This window comes from Metopolophium dirhodum, chromosome 4, assembly GCF_019925205.1.
Source record: "Metopolophium dirhodum isolate CAU chromosome 4, ASM1992520v1, whole genome shotgun sequence".
In the NCBI taxonomy this organism is placed as follows: domain Eukaryota; kingdom Metazoa; phylum Arthropoda; class Insecta; order Hemiptera; family Aphididae; genus Metopolophium; species Metopolophium dirhodum.
The window spans coordinates 15,622,291-15,638,710 of record NC_083563.1 but is presented as its reverse complement, the minus strand read 5'-3'; the positions used below and the strand labels follow the sequence as shown (position 1 = coordinate 15,638,710).

The following is a 16,420-nucleotide window of genomic DNA, read 5'->3' as shown; positions in this document are numbered from 1 at the left end:
TACCAATCATAACACCTTAAAACCCTACTGAAGCAATTATTGTGACCAAACACAAACCTCTCACTGCAAAACACATAGTTCTAGATTTTCAAATATTCGCCTCTTCAAGAACCATTCTCAAATATAATTCAACTATGGAACATAACTCAATCAATTTACAACTTTTTCAAATCCATTGGTGCTGATACCAACATTTTAAGATATTGAGATAAGAATAACTATGTAAAAATTTAAAAAATATTAAAAAAAAAAATTTAAACACTGTAATAATTTAACTAAAAAATAACCATACTAAATTAATGTAAATGTAAATATAATGATTGTAGGCTAATAAGTAATGACCTAACTGTTAAAGATTTATACTAAAAAAAAAAAAAAACAGTTATGAATTTTTTATTTAGTTGATACCCAAGTTTGTAAAATTTCAACTAATTTCAAACACTTATAAAATAAAGTTGTGGCTATGAACTTTTTTATTTGGCTTAAGTAAAACTTATCAAATATTGTGTTTAAATTTTTGAGATTTTTAATCAAGCTTAAAGTTTTTCATTAACATTTATTAGAAGAAAAATAGTAAACAAAATTCTAAAATTTAAAATGCATACAAATAGCTTGCAATTAGTCTGAATATTTCAAACATATTATTATATATTACGTAAAAAAATAATTTAAACAATGGTGGAATGTTTTATGTTTTTACGATTCATATTATTTTTTATTTCAATTTTGTCATAATTTGAACTTCAAACGCTCATAAAGATTAATGTGGCTTTACTCTAATTTTTTTTTCAAAATTCATTAAAAGAAAATTACAAGTAATCTTAAATGGTCAAGGCTTAAGTCTTAAAAAAACTTTAATTTATGGTGAACATTTATGTAAGACAAGACAATATTCAGTGTATTAAGTTTTTTTTTTTGGTTATTAAAAAGATTAAAGGTAATATTTTTTACATTTGACCCCTAACTATAGATTCAATTTTTTATCTTCCTTGAAGATTGAAGCATTTTTACCACCACAAAAAATATTATTTTAAATAAAATATACAGTTTTCTTGATTAATACAGCAGTGCTAAGAATTTAAAAATAAGTTTTGTTTACTCTGGTGCATCTCGCTTAGAAGACGTTTTAATAGTTAGATTACGCGTCACATTAATTAAAACATCAAAAATAATGTTTGTGTGATACCGGAAAAGCCAAACCTCGACAGTGGTGTAGTGAAATAGCCTATCTGTAGTGCCGTGTGATAATTCATAAAATAAAAACACGTCTATGCGTCTTATTAAATACTCCCGATAGCGGTACAAGTGTCAGAAAAAATTTGATTCCAAGGCTTATTTCGTGTATTATACTATACTAGGTCAATAGTTTGGGAAATGAAACGTTTTATTTATCGAATTTTATATTTTTAATTACCATCGCCCATTAATCAAACAACAATGAAGAATCGATAATATTGTCTATCCTGTAATAATAATATATTATATTGAAGCAATAAATTAATCCAACGAGATTTAAAAGATTTTTTTCAAACAATAAAATATTAAAATGTATTCTAAAAACTAAATAGTAATACATTTTTAAATAATTTTATTCCGTCGCATGTCATTGTTTATTTCAATTGAAATATGAATTTAGCGCTGGCAATTTTAAACCTTAGTGTACCTATTAAAAATTGCATAAATTATAAATAATCAATTTAATTCTACAATATAGTAACTGATTAAAATTTATTATTAATCAAAGAATCTACTATGAAATCCGTATTATTACGTTGCTAATTTCGCGGTTCGAAACATTTACTTTTATAAACCGTCTGCTTTCCAATAGTTCACGAGCATTTAAAATGTAATTACATGTTTTAAATTTTATCGAACGCAATGGTACAATAATTTTTCGATTTAAACTCGCGACCGTTCGACAATATTACCATATTTCATCTTGGTACATCGACGAAAGTTTATTTATAAGTGTATAGATATAAAGTATGGAGCTAGGCCAACTTAGTCAACCACACATAACATGTAATATTATATATACTTCAAATATGATTATGCTAAAAATTTAAATTTTTATATGATTTAAACGAAGTGTAAATCTAACAAATTTAATCGTTACTACGAATAGTCGTTCCTACGTCTTACTGTCGATACCTACGGTTTTTTTTTATTTATTTCCCGATACTCCCCACCTCGCAACATTATAATATAACGACGTCGTTATCATTCAAAATATTATATATTCAGTTAAAACTCGGGTTTCTGTACGGCAAACGAATTTATGGAGGAAAAACACATATGTCTGAAACATGAAAATATGTCATCTCGCCGAGGGCATGCATGCATAGCGTAGAAAATATAAAGTTATGCAACACTGCAACGATTATTTAAATTCGTTCAAGCGCCGAAAAATATGCGTCCGCAGCTTTTTATCAATTATTCACCTATATGATACCCGAGTGTTCTGAATAATAACACGATTATCCCATAAAAAAATGACGTCTTTGACACCTACGCGTCACTTAGTATGAAACGGATCGGGCTCGCGTGTAACACAATACTGATTACAATTATATTATATCATATTTTCATATTTCACTTGTTGATTCCGCTGTCGGCGTCAAAAAGAAATGTCAGCAAATATCAACTTTGACATACAAGTGGAAATAACGCGTCGCAGTCATAATATAATAATAAAATACACACAGATCGCGTGGGTGCATAGGGTAATGTCTTTGTTGTTGTGCATCATGCAAAACGTGCTACTGATACTCACGCTGCCACTCGTTTAAACTTGCATATCATATCCAAACGAATGGTTTTTGTGAGCAAAATGGTTTCAGTCAGGTACCTTTCTAATTTCCCGAATTGTAATAAACAATTAATATATTGAACTTTCATCGTAAAGTACAGTGAATATATAGGTATGCCTATTTCACTTAATATCATTATTTCATCAAGCTAAGTCAATGGGTGTTATTGATGTCATCAACAATACTATATTAATTCGTAATTAATATATACAAAATATCTACAAATTTTATTTTTTTTACAAATTTTTGAGACAGAAACAGATAGTCACGGTAAAAATATGTAAAGCTGTAAGTCTTATATACATCTTCAAGAAAACCAAACAATTTAAAACTCATTGTATTTTCTAAGATATTGCCTGTTAGACGATAAAATTATCGACTTGTATTATATTATGCATTTCGTCAATGCTCCGTATGTATTAAGAAAAAGTGGTGACATATGATATATGCTTTGGGTCGGGGAACACAGAATATTATTTTTCCTCAGTACGTCGACGAGTGTTGACTGTAGACGAACTTGAGTCGTTTGTTTTCGCCCATTATTGTATTTCCAATGTCACCGGTGAAGTGTATTGTTCGAGCCAGACGTGGCCTAATGTTTTCCGTAAAAAAAAATTGTACTACTGCACATCCTACTGTTATAAATACTTACGATAATATTGTGTTTGCAAATTTAGGCACATTGAAATCGTAGTGTAAATAGTTGTTTTTTTTTCAATTTTAATTAAAGTTTTTCATACGTATACCCCCCCCCCCACCCCCCCCCACACTCCCCATTCAAGTCCCTGATTCGACCGCTGGTTCGAGTGTCTTTTTTGCGAACGTACGTATTCATCGATACAGTTGCTTTGATCGCGGAAAATCGTCGTTGGCCGTCGGGACACCTGCAGCAGACCATTTCGCACAGACGGAAGTCTACGATAAATGTGCAAACGGAAGCGCAGGATCGCCGAGTTCTATATAATATTTAAAAGCGATAGGTATAATATATCGTTTTTGTGCAATCGCTCTGACAAGAACCAAGCAAAATATCATGACCGATGACCGGCGATTCCGGTCGTCGAGCTCTCTTCCCGTCATTATATTATACGTTATGTTAGATAATATAAAATATAATACATAACGTAAATGCCGGGCGAGGAAAAAAAAATACCCACGCCCCGTGTAACGTCTGCGGTTTTCTCGGCGCCAATTTGATTCGCGAAATAAAAAAAAAGACCACAACTCGTCTACGAGAATAAATGTCTTTTACCCGACCAAGGGATATTAATCTTTCGTCGGGCGTCTTCTGCGTCACAAAATACTTTGCCGTATTTTGGTCGGACACACGTTTTATACGACGGATACTTGCAGAAGTTGTATAGGTGGTACACGACACTCGAGTGGGTACACAGCATTTTCCGCCCGCCATTTATGCCGATTCGTCTTCGACTTTAGTCTTTAGAGACCAGGTCTAGTTGAGATACGACTTATATTATGCGTATACACACACACACACACACACATACACACACACACACGCACACACACACACAGATAGAGTGAGCGATAAGAAGTGACGATATTGGACCAAAAACACTAGGGCAGAAACTACAACTACCTGTATAGCATACAGTCATACAGAGTGCTCAGTGGTCATTTAATCAGGAAGCATAACTTATTTTAAGTAATATTAAATATAACTATACAAATATGTATTGTACTAAATGGATCATATTACTATTATCTTAGAGACCATACGTGAAAAACTAAACGAACAATAATCAACAAACAGACTCTGCTGAAGTCTACAAAAATACAAATATACCATCGTGCTTTTATAATATAAAACTACTATTATATTATTATAGTCCGAATACTTGTGCACGAAAATTTTAACAACAAGAAAATATGGATTCACAGCATTAGATACTTTGTTTTTATTCCTGAAATTATCTCACCCGATCATATTTGAATACGAACTAATGAGAAAAAGTAGAATTTCATAGCTCAATGAACACGTCTTCCGGTCTTCATGTCGGAAAAGTTTAATGCGAATTATTAATCATCCATCTACTGTATGTTAGATAATATGTAATTTTTGTCTACGAAAACGCATACCTACTATAATTATTGGGCTCCGGAATATAAAACCAAAAATTTATTTTGTCATTTAAAAAAGTTTAAAACTTAAAAAGCTATAACGATAAATAAAAATTTGTCGACTTCAAAAAAGTTGTTTTCAAAAACAACTTTGAAAAGTTGTTCGTCGAAAAAATTACCGTTAAAAAAAAAATGTTCCTGTGTACAATATTATGTTTAATGGGTGTGCGCTTGCGGTGTTTGTTTAATATTGTCTCTGTCCCCCCCGTCGCACCACCAAACGAACACAGCTTACGACCACTGAGCTACTGTACACACGTTGACCATGACGTATGTTTACACACACACACACACAAATGGATGCCTCGTGAGAAAATCGGACAATTGTCGACGACGTATTTTCTTTCATATCTTCTGTATACTGTATATATATTATATTCCATATTTCCCTCATATAACGTTTTCTTCAGTGATTCCACCGCCGCCGTCAAATATTACGCTAGCTAAACATCGTCATAAATATTAGTTGTACCTCCCGGCCGTATCCGATCTCGCGGTTTGCCTTTGCCGCAGACTACCGGACGCCCCCATCTTTACATTAAATACACGCCATCGTATCCATTTTAATACGTTGGGTATACAGTCGTAATATTACAATTGGATATATTATACGAACGGATATAACCGGAAAAACCTTACGCTGCACAGTCTTTCGGGCGGCGGAGACGACGACTCGATAATGCGGTTTAACGTCCCGTTTACCGCTCAAAGTAATTTATACGATAAAAATACTATGCAGTAATAATAACATCGAACAAACACAGCGCATAAAGTTCATATTATGATACGCATCGCAATGTATAATAATAATCAGAATTCGCTACGTCGAGACACTACCGATTATGTGTATATATATTTGTTTTTTATTTTGATTAATTTAAGGTTTAACATTTGAGGTCATTGGCCCGGGTTATTTAGTAGGTTCCCATACCAGTGGAGAAGGGTACGGATGGTTTAGAACACGACGTGTGGCAAGGATTTTCCACTGAAAACCCGGACGGTTACCCATCCAGTGACACCAGCCGGTGATGAAACTTGGAGCACATCAATGACTGACACCGCGCCACACCAATAGCCACTTTTGATGTATTATTTCTTGCGCAATATGGCGTGACGATTGTGTGCTTCGATGCTTCCATTCCAATATTACATTGATACATAAACTACAACTATCTGTATACGATATACATACAGAGTGCTGAGTGGTCAATTAATCAGGGAGCATAATTTATTATAAGCCATATTAAATATATTAATTGTACAAATATGTATTGTACCAAATAAAGATCATAAAATTACTATTATCTTATACGTGAAAAACTAAACGAACAATAATATTAACAAACAGACTCTGCTGCCGTCTATAAAAAAATAAATATACCATCGTGCTTTTATAATATAAAACTAGTATTATATTATTATAGCCCGAATACTTGTGCACGACAATTTTAACGACTACAATAAATACGGATTGTGAGTATAATAAGTGTGGCAAGGATTTTCCACTGAAAACCCGGATGGTCACCCATCCAGGAACTAGTGACACCGGCCGGCTATGACACTCCGAACACATCAGTGACTCACACCAAGCCACTTTCGATGTCTTATTTCTTGCACAATATGGCGTGACGATTGTGCGCTTCGATGCCTCCATTCCAACATATTATATTGATTAAAAACACTTTAGACGGTCCGATCATTTTTAATAATTATCGTTCGCAGACCATTCGCTGACATTGTTCGCGATATTGTTATTTTATACCAGATAACGAACTTCAAAATATTATATACCTACATTCTTTTCGAAATCACGGTGCTTATTTGCTATTATTTTCGTAAGTTCTCGACCGAAAAGTTATTACAACAAATACCTACCTAATCTAAAACTTGGTCTGAAACAACAATATTATGAAGATGAAGTTAATATAATGACTTCAAAATAAACGTGAACAATGGAATCATGAGAAAATGATGATGTTAATTTAAGAACGCACAAACAAACCAACCGACGTAATTATTTTTTCTCAAATATAAACGAAAAAGTCGTGACAATATTATAAAAACAAGAGATGAGGTATTTATTTTTTTTACACAACCGTTACCTATTATAATATATTTTTTAAATTTTTAATCACTGATTAATACAACGGTCCTTTGTATACTAATTAAGCGGAACAAAATTAATATCGTCAAAATAAGACACAACGCAATATTTGTTCAAAACAGTGATGTTTATATTTAAATTCAAATACCGTTATTTAAAATTAATATATACAAAAACATTTATAATATTATTCACAATCTGTATAATAGATTAATAATGAATTTCCAAAAAAAATTCAAAAGAATTTATTCTTTTGCTTATTTTTTGTTTGTTTTGATAGCTTGTAACAATTAATTATTTAAAAAACTTTAGAATAATTGTATATAATATTATCTTTGCAGTTATTAGAGTATTAAGCTTTTGTCATTGATAATACTAAGAAAATAGATCGTACTTACACAATATTATGTCAAAAAGTGTGTGCTAAAAATATTGTTACGTTTGTAATAAAAATAAGATAATTATCATTTAAATTTTAAATCACTATTAAATAAATAGATTTTATACCATAACTTAAGCATCGAATGACAACCATTATGTTTGAATAATTATACTAAATAATAACTGTAAGTATATAAGTAATATTCTCTTAAAATATTTTTTTTTTCAGGGAATTTTAACATGGTTTTCAAAGATTTTTACTTTCTTAGTTTTATATAGACTAAATACCTACAATGGTGAAAACTGGTTTGTTTTAGAAATATAATTACTGTTGATAAAAATATATCGAGAAAAATACATGTAATAGATATTCTAAAATATTATTATAAAATTCATATTTTGAATTCAAAAATTGATTTTAGCATATTATTATATAATGTATACATTAAAAAATATTCCTACCCTATTGGAATTTGTGAATGTGACCACGTCTAAGTATATAGACATTTCTTTGAGCGTAGTGAATAATCAAATATGCGTATTATAGCAGCTGTAGTGTAGGTGCACTTTACAAATTTATTCAAGACGAGACAAAGTAAGTACTCGGAGAGAACGCGTATTCAATTATATCAAAAATGGAAATACGTGCTTAAGTTTTAAATATATTAGTATTAGGCTCGTGAAGAAGTATCTAGATGGTGTTAACTTTGTAGTAGAAAATAGTGCAATAATATTTTTCCGATGCCTTTGAATCCAGAGAATAAATAGGTAGATTCTTTGAACTTATAATTAAAGCAAAAAATACGTATAGAAAAACAAGAAAATATAATAATATCTTAAAATACAATTTATTAGCAATTTTAACTGTAAGTTACAAAAGGTAATAATAATATTATAATATAGGTACTTTTGACACAAATACACAATTATGTATAATTAAATATTATAAAATATTATATCAATATTTGAATAAAGTGTTCAACTATAACGAATAATTATATTAAAACGTATAAGACACAATACAAATTTAAATAATAATAATAATAGTAGTTTACTGTCAATATAATTTATAAATATAAATTATATTAATATAAATTTATCAAGAAAATGTTCTCTCATCACAAGTTACCTTTATTACCAATACAATAGAAACTTTTTTAATTGTGTCTTATCAATTTATACTCGAAATACAATGTTTGCAACATGTTTTAAAATCTTAAAACCTCCGAAAGTATAACATTATTATTGTATGCATTGTTAATCAATTTCATATTTTATTAAATGTTCACAAATAGAATAAAGATACTAATAACTAATAATTAATGTTTAGAGCAATCTGTTAGTGTTGTATGGAAATAATCAATTCAATTTAAAAAAAAAATAACAAAAACAAGGTGTTGACTGATAAACAGTATTATACGATGGTGGTTTGTAGAGTAAAATAAACTCACATAGTGAAAGATTGATGAAAACTAATGTAGATACCTATAAAACAAAACACGATAACTTACACAATAACTATAGTATAATCTTATTGTCTCTACAAACAAATAGTATTTTACTTTTTGATATGTTTATGGAAATCGATACTGCGATGGAAAATGTTCGATAAAAAAGATAACTTGACGCAGGTGATCAGAATAATATTTGGTGAACTTTTCGAGGGCTCCCCCCCGGTTGGTTATTCGTTGTTTTGGTGACTGCTACTATATACCGAATAAAAATCAAGTGAAAAAAAATCCAATTTTTTTCCTATATTTTGTTTTAGCATACCAATGGTTTGCTTGGCGGTGTTGTGTGCCGTATCATCGATGATCGTATGGTCTTCGGTGGCGGGTTACGATATGCTAGACTGTAACCGACAACTGTCCACCTTTCGAGTGTCCAACACCGACGTGAATGGAAGGACGTGTTCCGATGAGATCAACGTGATGTCGTGCTGGGGAAGATGTGACTCAAATGAGGTATACCATGATTACCTAATGTATAGTAACCATATTAAACTGTTTTGTTTTTTTTTTGCTAATCATAAAATTATTATAATTTATGATACAGCGGCGTCACCAATATATTTTAGTCCACAAGGAAATATAAAATAATAAAATATTATATTACCTTACCGGTTTCCCTATTATAAACGACAATGGAGCATGACGTGCTTTATTACCTATGTGCTGATTCTTAGAGTAAATCAGTAAAATATGCCTATTGTACAATGCTAATTTATTGCACACTGAATTAAAATCAACATTTTACTTATTCCATAATATGATAGTAAAATATAAAAATATGTTTACACCCAAACAAAATTACCCGCACACGTCCATAAAATTGTTTCTGATAATTTCTTCCAAAAAATATGTTCTGTGACGCCACTGCTGCTATGATATATTATACCCCACACGCCACGATTAATAATATTTAATCTACGAATATTGTTTAATATTCGAATAAAATCACTAGGTAAATCAAAATTTTGTGGCCACGTAATTCGGAACATAATTTATCAACATTTTGGAGAATAATTTATTTTCAATGGTTTTTATACGATTTAAAATATTTGACAGCAGAAACATTATGTTCGCTCATAAAAATGTAATATAAAATATTATTTAATATATTGTGTATTCAAATTAAACGAGTAAAAAATGATGAAATGCTTCTATAACGCATTGATTTATAAATAGTTTAAACTTGCGATAACGAAAAATGTGATGACGCAAAGTGGTTATACAAACCCGTGCAAATAAATAATTGATAGTTTTTGACATAACTGTTGATCGATTGAAGTATAATAATTTATCGTTATTATTGCACTAAATTTGCAGTATTCTTATCTTTCAATTATCTGTAAGAAATATATTTTCGAAAATGTTTTTTGCCAACGACGATAAAAAAAAATACAATCTTATACTTTTTTTTTATCAGCTAGAGCTTAAGAAATAATATTACGTGACTGGTTGAACCTAATCTTCGTTTAAAATCCCTAAAAATTGTATTTTGCTTTTGCTTCATAGGCACCCGTTGTGCAGCGAGTCTCGTAGTTTGTGAACATTCAGTATTATCATTCTGTGTTTGCACAACGCCACAACATATGATATGTCTATGATCGAGAAGTCTTCTTCGTCCCAATTTAATTAAAAGAACATTTAAAAGTGTATAACAACAATTATTTCCATTGTAGATATCAAAATCCCTGTTTGAGCACCTTCCGGGATGGGCTTGTTGGGTCTAATTGTGAACTAAACCGTCCAAGGACCCACTCAAGCATACACAGACAATTTCATCCAAAATCGGTGCAGCCGTTTAGGATAAAATTTGTATACTTACACATGGAAAGAAATTTATATAATCCGTCGTATGTGGTGTGCATATAATATATACTGGTATTTAGATTCGGTAATATGCCTTCGTTCTTAGCTATTCTTTAATAAATACGATTGGGGGCACAAGCTGCTGTCATAACAGGCTGATCCAACCCATAAGCAGCAGAAGGTTCATGTAGTGCACATTGTTTCTTTCAGACCTTCTATCCCGGTGAGAGGGAGGGGGAGGGGTTATCGTACATTTTCAAGGGGATATGCCATAATTGTATATAATGAAGGAAAGTACAAATATAATATTTTCGTGGTGGTATACATTTTTTTATACCCTACTGAAATAAACACTGGTGGTGCATTTGAAAAATTGTTTGGGTCGACTGACTTGCCTGTGGGGCCCACCGTAGTGCGACTTAAAGCCGCTTGGTCAGTGGTCACAGTCGGCAGTCGGCAGCCGGCCAATTTTCAGGGCATTTCATTATTTAATATATGAAGTAGATAAAATGGATCAGGACCAATTTTTCCATTTGATAATTATATATACTTTACAACAAATAGATATTTAGTCAACATTACGAAGCTCGATGTTCAATTATCTACAGCTGAGTACGAACAAAAATTGTATGATACTACCTGCATCCGGCGTCGTCGTAGTAAAAACTTAAAACGAGATAATATAACTTAAAAATAATTATTTTTCCACCATAATCTGGTAGACAAATCATATCTGTGTGACTGTGTCCTTCGTACAACACACTATAATATCATACTCGTACATAAATTAATTTAATATTAAAATATTAATTTGGAGCACATAAATTAATAAATCAATAAATAATATCATATAACTTGTACCTAATCGTAATGCCTTTTAAAGTGTATTATTAAGGTGTCAATATTTGATTAATAATAATAATAATAATAGGCACATTGTGGCTGTTCAAAATGTATTCATTCCATTGTAAAAAAAAAATGGACTGTTTTATTCTGTATGCTGCATGTGTGATTAAAGTCTGCTCACGCTTATGATTCAACCCCACCTGTGTGAATTCCTGAATCCACAGGTATATATCGTCCGTGGTGCATTAAAACATTAATTATTATACAATGTAAAATAATTATTAATTATTTAATGCTTACCGGACGAGGTGAGGGAAATCAACGTTGACACCATATTATGTAGGTACTCGCTATCGGTCTAGACAACCGCTGTATATCACGTACTCTAGTATAGACGTATTAAGACTTTGGGCTCATTTAATGTATAAACAGGCGTCTTAATATAATATATACACGGTGTAATATATAATATAGCCTTCAAACTCAATATAATACATAAGTAATGTATAGGCGTACATACATGTGTCTGCATTCAAGAATTAAAATATCTATTTATATTTATTTATTTTATTTTATTTAATTTTGTACATATATGAATCTGGGCCCCACTGAGATGACTCGTGATCTATATAGCTTGCAACGGTCATACTAAAAACTAAAATTTATTTAGATAGTAAAAATCTTTTCTTTTTAAGATAAAATATTGTTATATGCTTTATAATTAATTTAAAAAAAAATTAATTGGTTTACATAGTATATACACATTCCTAATACATATTTTATTGAGTTGGTCATTAGACAAAAAATGCTTTTATTCAAACTTTCAAAATCCTAGAAATGTAATATATTTATTCATCAAGTTACTTACAGAATAAATATTTAATTATAATATCATAAATTAACTCCTCATGCATATCTATTTCTGTGTAGTGACCGTTTAAAATGGAATAGAGTTCCTCACGTTAAATTCATTAATTGTTAAAAATATTTTATACGATATTCCAACAATATATTCGCGATAAACTCAATCATTTATCGAATCAATTATTTGGCTATTAATCCACTTTATACATGCCAAGGAACATGTAAATAAAAATATAATCACAATTCTGTATAAACTATTTTACATTATTGCATGTCTCAATTGTCAAGCCAATACTTGACTATTGTTCGACAGTGTGGGACCGTTGCAAATAATAATATGTTTGATTGAATCACTGGAGCGTGTTCAAACTTCGAACACGTTATATTGGCTACGAACGAAAGCGAAATACTGGTGACCTTTTTCCTTCTTTCTCTACACCCATAAAAATAATTCAAGAGAGTCTTAACATAGAATGTGTGGACACTAGGCGTAGGCTTATTGACATTTACTTTATTTCCAAACGTTTAAACGGCACATATCTTGTCCTGGAGCTCGAAAAATTTAACGTCCCTTAATACCCGTCTCATTCTTGTCCAACTTCCTTAATAAAAACTCACTGAACATCATATTATGCGGATATATTGGCCCTATATACATATCGTATCTCGCGTGAATGCAAACAAATTAACTAATGTCGATACTCAATACATATGTTCAATTTAATAAGTGTCATCCCTAAAGTACTTATTTTAAAATTCCCTCATATGTACCAATATAATATTATAGTACTTTTCAATTTATTTTTGTTATTAATGGCAATACCTAATGAAGTGTATTTTATGTTCGTTTCTTTAAATACTATATTATGGTGATGTATAATTTTTGGTATGAACTGCGATTGAGCACATACAGGCGTTTAATTAAATAAATAATTAATATTAAAACCATTTTTAGTTTTGTAAAAATTATGACTTTAATCTTGTATATTCATTTTTCAACTAAACTGTGCTCTGCACGAATTCAAATTTTTTGCAGAGCAAATAACAATATAATAATAATAATAATAATAAACAATATTGTAATAAACTCTGCCCGTCTCGACGTTCTTCCCAGACAAAAACACTTTTACCGAAAGCCTCGTCGTAACCACATCGGTTATATTAAACTTAATAGATTACACTTTGCGCGGTAATATAATACGAACCGTACGTTACAAGAGCGGCGCCAGGCATGAATAATTTTCAAACCCACTAATTGAAAGTTTTTATCATTTTTACGAATATATTTTCTTAATTTTTAGAAATTAAAAAAAAATCGCTAATATTTCAAAATTATTTTAACGTACTAAACCCTATAGGCTTAGCTACTAAATTAATCAATCTATAGCATGCCCTAGAACCAAATTATGCTGATACAAAAAAAAATTTAATCATGAGTAATAGTGTTCAAAGAAAAAATTAGAACTTGACCTCTGGTCAAACTGATCACACAGGGTGTTGGTTAGTGAATCGAGCAGGGAGTAGACCCTCAGGCATATATACATATAAATAATAAATTCTATACATTTCTATGGACTTTTTCTATAATTTCAATAAATAGACTTACGCAACATTGTTGCATACAACGTATGAATAATGCATATGATATGGGTATTTCTTTTTGAGTTACCTATACAATATTCAATCTTTATAAAATCACATACAAAATAGTTATGATTTACGTAATGTGCTTTTCAACTAGTTATGAATACCTTTCTTTTTATTAAAAAGAAAATAATGCAATATCCTAAATTTTTTAGTAATACGATAGGTAATAGGTACCTTAAATGTGAAACACATTATAATATTATGTGCTATGAATATTATTATCATTTATGTCCAACGGGTTCATTATATACAGAACTGAGCGACTCGATTAAAAATAAACAGTCACTATCGTTACTCTTGGATACCATACATCTCGTCTTTTTGATGTTAAGGAATAGTATGAGAAACGATAGTCAACACAACCGATTTATTACGATTTTTTTTATCTATAACAGCAATCAATTTTTTTCATTTCTTATATTTAGTATCTTAGTAATCTTTTAAAGAACTCACATAGGTCCAGGTGGGTTTTGATATTACATTTGAAAGCAATGATAAATCGTCGTGTTCAATGGAATTTGGTAAAAATCATTATTACTAACAGTTCTTTGAAATCACTTGCACAAAAATGAATGAGATGATTATTGATAGTGTTCTCCTCGATTCTTAGATAAAAACAGAAGTAAATCGAGGAAATTACTTCCTAAACAAACTGGTCAGAATGTCAGATTCAATTTCTTACCTACCTACTATAAGTTCAAAGATGTTTTGAGAAACTTTTCGAGGAGTCCTTTTACTTTGTATGAGAAGTTTTCATAAACTTAAAAATATTCTAAATCTAAGACATTCCCTGACGTAACGAGAGGTCAAAACAGAAAATATCGGTAAAAAAATGTCGACTCATTATATAATTATTCCACGGGGGAGAGGAGGGGGTCATGTAGTTTAACCCCCCTGTTTTTACGTGCATGGTTTTTGTGCGCTAATAGCACCCTTACATATTTTTCTAGAAATCATATACTGCCCCCCCCCCCCCCCCACAACATTGAAAAATTCTGAAAACACCACTGATATACGTCATACGCGGTATTGGAGTTCATCATCCGCATTATCGTCATCTATGGATCGAAATATCTATAATATTATACTCGTATTTTTGTCATGCCATGGCGTAGACTGGGGCGGGGTAGGATATTTATTTATTGTTTCTAAGATAAATCACAGGGTAGTGCCCCCCCCCCCCCCAACGAATATTACCTTAGTATATATAAAAAAAAGGCCATGGGGGATCCATCCCCCGTATGACTCTCGCAAATACGCCCGTGTTATGATTTTGTCATGACGTGCATACTACAATGTGTACGTTTTGTACGTTTCCACATAATATTATTAGGTACCTATTAAATACACGGAATGGTTAGGCCAGCAAAAACGCTGGGGAATTATTTTCAGACGGGTCAAAATAAAATACGGATTTCCCGTTATATAATACATAATATAATGTTGATCTGCTGGTAATACCAGCTAATACCGCACCGTGATGACCGATTTCCGTTTTTTATTCCACAGGTGTCCGACTGGCGGTTCCCATACAAGCGTTCACACCACCCGGTGTGCATCCACGCCGGTCAGGTGCTCACCGAGTTCGTGTTGAAGGACTGCGACGAAGGCGTTCTGCCGGGCACGGAACTTTACGTATTCCCGCAGGCCACGTCGTGCAAGTGTCACACGTGCAAGTCGTCGGAGGCAGCTTGCGAGGGGTACCGGTACAAAGATTTTCAGTTCATTTCCACCGACCAAGTTTGATGGGATAAATAATTTTAAGAAAACAACAAAAATAAAAAAAATGCGATGGAATTACGACGACAGCAAACCGAATGCGACATCTTATTTACATATTATATAAATATATATTCATTATTATTATTATTATACGCGCTTCCGTTTTTTTTCTTTTTCTCGTCTCCTTCAATATTCTTATCATCTATAATACTCGTCCGTTCCAATATTATTGTCTTTATCGTCACACACTCGACATGACACACTGTTAGGTATTAGGTATTACTGTATTAGGTATTATTATATCATGTTGTACCCTATTAAGTTTTCTGTCAAATAATATCATATTATATATCTCATTGTTATCCGAAACGTGAAAAACTAAACCGATTATAATCTGTAAGCCCTCGCCTGTCGATTATAAAATATTATAATGTTAACGTTTATTGTATGCTTTTATATAATATCGTATAATAATGTTTAATAATTTATATTATATAAATAAATATATATATATATACATAAATTCTCGGTATACGTGTGTGCGACACGAATAACAATAATAAAAAAAAAATGCAGATTTATTAAAACGA

The 16,420-nt window shown here is 31.2% G+C and overlaps 1 protein-coding gene across 1 annotated transcript in view; it reads left to right on the top strand.

Annotated features, from left to right (window-relative positions):
* Nucleotides 1–16,420, top strand: part of LOC132943017 (thyrostimulin beta-5 subunit) — a 33,275-nt gene extending 16,855 nt beyond the window's left edge. Inside the window, exons 2-3 of the mRNA XM_061011779.1 lie at nt 9,206–9,401; nt 15,618–16,420. Of these exons, the coding sequence (XP_060867762.1) occupies nt 9,213–9,401; nt 15,618–15,854 (426 nt within the window). The 5' untranslated portion in view covers nt 9,206–9,212 and the 3' untranslated portion in view covers nt 15,855–16,420. The remainder of the gene's footprint in view (nt 1–9,205; nt 9,402–15,617) is intronic.